We start from the raw sequence: 9,059 nt of genomic DNA, 5'->3' as shown, positions 1-9,059 counted from the left end.
GTCTCAAATATGATATATATATATATATATATATATATATATAAGGTGTCAATGAGAGAATTGGAGAGCAACATGAAAAACTCCCGATACAGCTTTCTGTTGCTCAATACGTGCTACATAACAGAGTTTTTCCGAGCGTGAAAGAAGCCCGCGAATACACGCAAAGTCCCTCCAGCGGCCAGTCGCGCGAAACTTTTGCGTGTATTTGCTCATCATCACCCCTATGATGATCATCATCATTATAGAGGTGATGATGATGACTTTCAAACCATGGCCCGTACCCACAACGCGGGACTGGCCAAGAAGTGGGCGGTACATTTAAAATAAAATAAGATGAAATGAAGAAATACAAGGCAATATAAATGTTAAGGCACAGAAACAGAAGAGCAATCATGCAGTATTGATTGAAGATGAATGAAATAAATATCGTGATGTACATGAGAAATGTTCAAGAAAGAAGAAGGATAATATAAAATTAGCACTGCAATCTTTTTATGTTGCAAATCACATATGGCAAGGCAAACATCTATAGCCGAATCCAAGAGTCGAGTCCTCGATAAAAATGATAATTTGGGAAGTCAATGGAAGTCCGAGTTCGGTGAAGCGGAGTCTCAAGAATTTTTTTTCTTTGTAGCCAAATAAATTATCGATTGTCTCCGGTTTATTACAGATGTGACAGAGACGGGACTGCGTCCGACCAGCCCTGTAAAAATAAAAATTTAGCTGTGGAATTCCGCATTGCAATCTCGTAAATGCAACTTCATATTGACGTGGTGGACGCCTTTGATCATTCCAGGGGAACTGCATATGCTGGAAGTCACAATGCGAGAGTATTGCTTTTTTTGTGTACTGTTGATTAAGGCAGAATATTTTGTACCTTGTTGAATAAGCGTACGGTGTAACAGGCAAACTGGAAGTACCGGGCCATCCATGGAAGCTTTGGAAAGTGAGCCTGCCATTTCATTTAATTATAATCCACAGTGACCCGCCACCCAAATTAAGTTAACTACTTGTAAATGTGGAGGGACTAAGCAATTAAATCGAGTCTGTTCTCCCAGTAAGCGCTGAGCACAGGGATAATGAATCCGTTAAAATACCAGATGTCGGCACATTTTATGGCAGCTTGCGCAAGGCTAAAACAATGGCCTTAAAGATAGGTGTAAAATCAGGAAGACGGATAGAGAAAGACCAACTAAGGTGCGGAGAGAATATGCCCACTCCTGCCCGCTCGTCACGCATGGAAGTCGCAATTATATATTAAATATGGAGATACTTGATGTGGTCTTCTAAAAAGCCACATAAATAACTCCTAGGCAGCAGCTTACCATTTCTTGGAAAAATATCGTGGAACTGAATGGTGAGAGTTTGCGAAAGGGGTAACTTGAGGGACGACGCTGCGGATATGTATACGTCGAATATTATTTATTGTGCTTGCACAAGAAGAGACCTGTGGACCTCAAAAACATCATTCGATTCACTAATAAACATATATTTCAGTCTTCTCTGAGGAGATGCAAACAATTTGAAAAACGTCTTTAAGTAGTAGTAGTAGTAGAAAACTTTATTTTATGTTTTAAAACGAAGTCCCAGAGGGTGGAGCCCTCAGTCCAGGGCCCCATTTGCTGCTGCTATCCGGCTGGCCCGGTCGATCAGGCATCGCTGGTCGTCGAAGGCTGTGCTGGAAAGAGCGGCTTCCCACTGGGATGGGTAGGGGTTGGGTATTCTAGGTAAGCCGGGTGGTTTGGAGCATTCCCACGTAGAATGGTAGAGGTTTGGGTGACCACCACAGAAAGGACATTTGTCGGGGTACTGGCTAGGGTAAAAAGTGTGGCGGAGAGCAAGGCTGGGGAACGTATTAGTTTGGAGCTGGCGCCAAGCGGCTGCATCTGCATGGTTTAGCTTCACGTGTGGTAGAGGGAATGTTCTACGGGATAGTCTGTGGTGTTGTAGTATATGCGTGTATGTAAGCGGTATCGTTTACACCTTGTCTGGGTTGGACTGGTCTTCCACCGGTGCCTGGAGGGTTAGGCCTCGGGCTGCCGCATGAACGCGCTCATTGCCAGGGAGAGACGCATGCCCAGGTGTCCAGACTAGGTGAACTAGTGGAATGTTTTGCTTCTTGTGTAGAATTTTATGAGCGATCGGTGAAATCCGTCCTTGTGCGTAGTTTCGACATGCTTGCTGGAAATCTGTAAGAATATGTATGAGCTTATCTGGGGGTTGAGCGCTGATGGCGAGGGCTATGGCACATTCTTCGGCTTCCGTGCAGTTGTCAGTGCGTATTGTGGCTGATAATAGTGCTTCGCCCCTCCAGTCGGCCACCGCTACCACTTTGGCTGTAATGTCGGGGTAGCACGCGGCGTCTGTATAGAACGTGTCGAGGTCGTTGCAGTATGCTCGGTGCAGTGCCATTGCACGTGCAGTGCGCCTGCCTTTATGGTGTTCGGGGTGCATATTCCGAGGTATGGGGGCCACTGTAATGTTTTCTTTGATGTTTGGGGCGATTGACAGGGGCTCTCGTGGGGAAAACTCTGATGTTGGGTAACGTAATTGTCTGAGTACGTGCCTTCCTGTCGATGTACGCTTCAGTCGTTCGATCTGCCCGACTTTCTGGGCTTCGATTAATTCGGTCATGGTGTTATGCAAACCAAGCTGTAATAGTCTGGCTGTTGAGGTGTAGATAGGAAGGCCTGTCGCCGTTTTCACCGCTGTTCGTATGAGTGTGTCTAGCTGGTTTGTTTGGTTTTGGGTGAGTCGGTGGTAAGGTGCGTGATAGGTAATGCGGCTTACGATTAAAGCGTGTATGATGCACATGACGTCGGATTCCTTTAGGCCGTGGCGGCGGTTCGTGGCCCGCCGGATCATGTGCACTACTTGATTAATCTGTTTCTTCAGTAGCGTCAGGGTATATGTCGCTTTCGCATTGGCTTGCACATGGAGTCCTAGTAAGCGTAATTTGTTCACCTTATTTACAGGTTCACCCTCGATAGTCACCGTGATGTCAGGCGGTAGGTGATGTTTCCTTTGGAGTTTTTTTTACTATAAGCAGTTCTGACTTTTGAGCTGCGCACGTAAGTCCCCCTGCCCGTGCATATTTCTGGGTGACATTGGCTGCTGCTTGTAGTGCGTCCTGTATTTCACCATCTGAGCCACTGGTGGCCCAGATGGTGATATCATCAGCATAAAGCGCATGCCTAATTCCCGGTATGGCATCTAGTAGTGCAGGTAGTCTGCTCATAGCTATGTTAAATAGCACGGGGGAAAGCACTGACCATCTTTAAGGTGAACACGTGGAATCTATCTGCTGAAGTAGGCAAACGCGCTCCCTGGTAAAGCACATTATTTTCCACAAACGTAAGAAGTCCCAGGCAATCTCGCAACACCCCTCTTTCTATTACTGCAAAGTTATTAATGGGGTTAATTTTGTGCACTGGACCACCAGAAAACAGCCCACAACCAAATTCTAATATTGGTCGAACATACATTTTGTTGATCATTATGCAGTATCGCTGTAAATGTATATGACCTGTGTCGCAGCCACTGAAGGTGAAGAAGAAGAAGACCAGCGAGGCGTACAGCTCGGAGTGGACGCCAGCGGCGCCAGCGTCCCGTCAATGCGCAGGTACGGTGTAGCTGTTGCTATAGCTAGCGCCATCTTCCTATCTTAATTTAGCAAAAATTAACAGAACCGCAGGACGACTCACTTGCTTAAGCTACTCCAGTTATTGGGCTCAGCTGACGCCAGGGGCTTCATTTTGTTTCGCTTCTGCACGTAGTACGATGTCGCAGAATCAAGTCGTCCACCGTCATCACCACCACGGTGACAAGCGTCGATTCGTCACTCGCCTGCGTCCCTTCATATCCCACGTCTTTTAATCACTTACCCTAAAGACCACATGCATGGGGGCGTAACATAGGAGTACAAACAAACCTGAAGAGTTAGTACGCTCTAATCCAGAACTATGTAACCGCGCCAGACTTACAGCGTGATACTAGGAACATTTTAAATAAAAAAAACGTAATTTAGGACGAACAAGAGTAGATTACAAAGCAAGCTCTTCTATTAAAAAGACACATCCGGCAGAACCCATCTCACAATGACTGTCGACGTTAACACGATTAGCATTCGAGCAATGTAGTGGCACGTTGTATTGCTGAAGACACCTTCATTTGGAATCTGTAGTAGTCATTCGGAGATTTCCATTGCTTCGGCTATATGCGACATACAATTTATGCGGGATTGGCCCACTTTACTATGTTACTGGCTCGGCAAATGTACAACCTACCGGCTTTGCAGCATATATGACTTGTGGTTGGTGGTGCTGGTACCTTTCTACACAACACACCGGTGCAGTGCATCTGACATTGCTTCAGCCTGCACTTGCAACTAAGGCACCAGCATAGTGAGAGTCGCATATTAGAGTATTTTTCCCATTAACAGTGGACTTTGACAAATTATTCATGGTCGATAGTGGGTGCGGTGTTTTACGAGAGCTATTCCAAAGACAGACTGTATCAGGTAGCGGTGAGAAACGGAATTGATAAGTCCGGGCGTGTACTGGCTCTCATTTGGGGGTATAATCGAACTAAGAAAATTCCCGACTGCTTGGTTCGATAAAGAGGGGACATTTTTGATATGATAAAGCTTTTAAAAAATGACATCACTGTCATGGTCCTGCGATTCTGAAGCAAAATTATGGTTAAGGGTGTTTTTATTTCCGTTTTTTATTTCGTTACTCTCAATGTTCGTGAGTAGTTTTCTGCACTATGACGAGCAGCTTTGTTCTAAACCAACTCGAGTTTCTTAATGGGGTATGTTTGATGTCGATTCAAAGTTATTGAGGCGTATTCTACTTTCGAACGTCCTAACGTATTGTGCGGATGAAGCTTCCTGTCGCGTTAGCCGAATGCTGGTTATGCCCAATAAATCCAAATGTGGGAAAATGTTTTACATTTTGGCGCATGGAAATTTTAGAATAACTCTTATTGCAAATGATACCTAAATACTAGCAGTGATTTTTTAATGAGCAGTTTTTTTAAATATGTGTGGCACATTCTACGATGTTCTTGAACGTAAAGTAAATACGACAGGTCTTGTTTTAAATACATACATTTGCATTGCTGTGCATGATATATCGTGTTCCAACATTTTGATGCAATCTTAGTAAATGAAGTGAGTCTATAATTTGAAGCCGACGAAGGCTGACCAGATTGATACGTATACCGGAATGACGTGAACAATTTCCCACCTATCTGGGGCCGTATTCACAAAGCTTTTCGTGCCTTTTATTAGCACACGCACAGTCTCCGAACTCCGTTATTCTCATTTTTATTGCGATAGCAATTATATGGACACTTCAACCGGATTTCTGCCGTCGGCGTCGCCGTCGTCGACACCGTCGCCGTCGCCGTGAGGTTCCGTATAGATAAAATCTTCGCCGCGCGCCGTATGCCCGAGCGGAAGCGTGCGGGGACGCGCGCTATCACGGAGAGCGAACGCACTCAATCTCGCACGCGCAAGCAAGAAAGCGGGAAGCGAGCGCCGGAGGGAGCGGGGGGGGGGGGGGGGGGGGCGCACTTCTACTCTGCCAACAACCGCGCTCGTCGCTCGCCCCGCACCGTCTCTTATCTCCATACGGCTCTGACATTTATGCGCTGTGCATTCGCCGCTCAGTTTCCGTTGAAGCGATAGACCGCACGTACCTTCGCCCGCTGCGGCGTATATGCGCTTGCTGCCAGCGTTTTGACAGTCGTTGTCTGCAGTCATTCAGTGTGATCTATTCATGTTTGTTTGTGCGCGCTCACACCACGCTTGTTCAATCAGTTAATAATAGTCGGGCCACATTTTCCAACGCACGCTACACATGCAATGCTGCCTGGGTCGGCAGTGCAGCGCTACAGGTGTGTCCCTTCGCACGCGCTGCCCACGGGAAGCGCTTCTCATCAACACCACCGTTTCACACGCGCCTTCTCGTGGTCTACTTACGCCGCAGCACACCTGCTTACTTAATCAGCTCATGTTTACTACAATTCATATTGCTACCAAAGCCGCTCACCTTACTTCGTATGACATTGCTGTGTTGCTATCGCATTCATTGCTTCGCCCTTAGGGCGAAACTGTGACATTTTTTTATTCACACAGACCCTGGGATAGATCTGAATATGAAGGTATTTCGCTGAGTCCTGTTATCAAGATCGTCTACAAATAAGCTTGACGGTTCTATTTGTTTGTTTGTGTGTTTTTGTTTGTTTGCTTGTTTTTTAATCTCTCAGATTTTGTAACGATACATTCAATTCTACTCACTTCTCAGATGCCTTTGACAGCATCTAACCGCCCATCTAACTCGTAAGACGCCACTTCAAGCCAATAATATTCGTCTGTAAATACATATAGTTAGGGGCGAATATTGTTACACAACCATGCCTCTCCCCCCCCCCCCCCCACCCAAAAAAAAAATATGCACGGTGCAGTAAACCGCCATAGTGTCACTGATGCATTCTTGCTCACGAGGTCGCGGGTTAGATTCCCGGTCTCTTTCCGATGGGGGAGGAATGCAAAAACGCTCCTGTACCTATAGATTTATGTGCTCGTTATAAAACCCCAGATGGTCGAAATTAGTTCGGCAGCCCTCTCACTACGGCGCCTCTCATCATAGCATCTGAGTTGCTTTAGGACGTTAATCTCCACAATTTGATAGCCGATGCGGGCACGGTATTTAAATGTTATGCCCCAACACGACCACTGCATGGTTACCTGCGCGTTTCTTTATTTCCTTTTTACTGCGATAGCAATTATATGGACACTCCAAGCGCATGTCTGCCGTCGCCGTGATGTTCTGTATAAAGTCCAAACACGATAACGTCCTCGCCGCGCCGTGCGCTGTATGTGCGAGTGCAAGCTTGCGAAGGTCAGCCGAAGATCACGGCTCAATCTCGCGCGCGCGAGTTAGGAAGGCGGGGCGGAAGCGCGCCGTCTCCCTTGCCAGCCGGCGGCAGCTGCTTACGGCGCGGCCGCGCGGGCGCCGTATCTTGAAAGCGATCTGCGACGTGGACAAAGTGCGCGCCTGCGCGGGTCTCATCTTCAAAGCAATCGGCGATGTGGACAAAGTACGCCCTGCCGAGTGCCCGTATGCGCTGTGTTTTCGGCGTTTAGTTCGCGTTGAAGCAATAGACAGCACGAAGGTCAATTCGCTCGCTGCTAGCTGCTGCCGCGCTTCCTCACTCCAGCGTTTTGACAGCGAGTTTCCGCGGTCATCGAGCGAGATGTGTTCATGTTTACCTGTGCGCGCGTGACACCATGCTTGTTAATTTAGTTAGTAAGCGAATGTTTGCAAGTTTATACGGCCGATAAAACTAATTTCCTTCGTAGAGCTGTGTACTAATTTGCTATAGCAATCGATGCTTCGCCTTTCGGGCGAAACTGCGACATTCTTTTCTTTTCCTATAAGGAATAAACTTCCTCGATGGAAGTCTATGAATTGCGATTGATCAAGTCAAGGGACCTATGTCGACTGTTTGGAACCAATAACACAGAAAGTAACGTGACTGATAATAACCACACGAGCAACCCGGCAGGAGCGCGCATCGCTAAAACGCAGCACGTACCATATTGAGAGCCCTGGCTTTTACGCCATGATTACTGATGATTACGCTACGTAATGAGTGTTCAATATACCATGCTTCAAAGATATAAGTACACGATGGGGGCACGCTGCCACCTAACTTGTAGACTTCACCCATTTTCAACTAAACACCGGCCCCTTCCCAACACGCAGCATTCGGTGAGACGCTTGCCAGCCAACGGATGAGGACAGTCAGCGACGGGCCGCGGCTGTTGCTGCTGCTACTGCTGACGGCAGCGCTGGCAAGCGGGCGGCCGCAGGAGAGCTTGGTCGGCCATGCAAGCCAGCACCAAGAGCTGGCGGTCGTGTCGGGCCGCAGCTTGGTTCCCGTGCGCACGCTGGACGGCGACGTGGCCTGGGTAGAGGCGCGCTTCCTGAACGAGACGCACGTGAGGAGCTTCAAGCACCAGTCCAAGCCGTTTGCAGTCGTCGAGAAGGTGTCCATCATCATGCCCGTTTTGACGTTCCTTGTGCCTTTCTTGGTCTGGGTGTTCTGCATGGTGATCTGCCTGCATCGGTCGCACCAGAGGCACTCCTACTACTGATTGCGCAGGAACAGCTTCTTAAAACTGTGCGACCACAGGCGCGCCAAACCGCGTGTTGCCGCTATACCGTCACGTTACCGAGCCAAGCAGCGACATTGTGCAGGACCACTTATTTGGAAGCTCCGCATACCGGAAACCCCCCAAATCTCCCCTAATACGTAATAGGTTGATGTCATCAATGACTCTGCTCCCGAAAAATAAAAGCAAAACAACCCTTGCCTCATTTTACTGAAACATTGCAGCATAACAATCTATCGCTCGTATCACGCGACACAACGTAGACGTTGAGAAATGGCGCACGAGGTTTTTTTTCGCTTGCTTCTACGGCACTCCGGCCACACGAGGCGCCCAGAGATTATTTCTGGTTTGTCCACACCAGAGCGTGGGGCAGAGGTGAGCTGGATTACCTGAGACACATGCTGAAAGAAAACTGCAGACGCCGTAGAGCAGTGCCACAGCAAGATGTATTAATGCCTCAGTAGCCCTTGCGGGCCGGAGCACGAAAGATGCAGGTGATGCAGCTGAGCCAGACGAGGAAGGGCACTAGAAATACGCTCATTGGCAGGAGTACCAATACCCAGTCCTTGAAGCCGTAGGGCCGGGCATGGTGAACGTGTGGTGGAGTCTGTAGCGACTCATTCACGAACTGGGCCTCGATCCAGTCCTTATCCCTCTCGAGTGTCTTCAGATCCACCAACTCACCCGCGGGGTCGTTTGCGCGCCAGACCAGCTCTGGATTCTGCTCATGACCGGTGGCGTTTGGCGGCGAGAAGATGAGCTGTAGCCTTTTGCGCACGTTAAGGTACTGACGCAGCCTCTCGTCCTCGCCGCTGATTCCGTCTGGGAGGGGGCCGCCTTCCGGGGGCCGTGCCCGCTTGTGCACCTTGCGCCG

At 48.3% G+C, this 9,059-nt stretch overlaps 1 protein-coding gene across 1 annotated transcript; it reads left to right on the top strand.

Moving 5' to 3' along the window:
- Nucleotides 1-270: 270 nt before the first annotated feature.
- LOC125942692 (uncharacterized) lies at nucleotides 271-8,167 on the top strand. Its single transcript, XM_049660965.1, has 3 exons — nucleotides 271-312; nucleotides 3,538-3,622; nucleotides 7,776-8,167. The coding sequence occupies exons 1-3, from the start codon at nucleotides 271-273 to the stop codon at nucleotides 8,165-8,167; spliced, it is 519 nt and encodes a 172-aa protein (XP_049516922.1).
- Nucleotides 8,168-9,059: the final 892 nt, after the last annotated feature.

The sequence above is a fragment of the Dermacentor silvarum genome, chromosome 1, assembly GCF_013339745.2.
Source record: "Dermacentor silvarum isolate Dsil-2018 chromosome 1, BIME_Dsil_1.4, whole genome shotgun sequence".
Lineage (NCBI taxonomy): Eukaryota > Metazoa > Arthropoda > Arachnida > Ixodida > Ixodidae > Dermacentor > Dermacentor silvarum.
The sequence above is the reverse complement of the archived record's forward strand: the minus strand, read 5'-3'. Positions and strand labels throughout refer to the sequence as shown.

Excerpts from the sequence above, each read along its gene's own strand:
- LOC125942692 (XM_049660965.1), top strand. The coding sequence starts at position 271 with ATGGCCCGTACCCACAACGCGGGACTGGCCAAGAAGTGGGCG. Across the intron at positions 313-3,537 it reads GACTGGCCAAGAAGTGGGCG|CCACTGAAGGTGAAGAAGAA; the intron begins GTACATTTAAAA and ends CCTGTGTCGCAG. Across the intron at positions 3,623-7,775 it reads AGCGTCCCGTCAATGCGCAG|CATTCGGTGAGACGCTTGCC; the intron begins GTACGGTGTAGC and ends CCCAACACGCAG.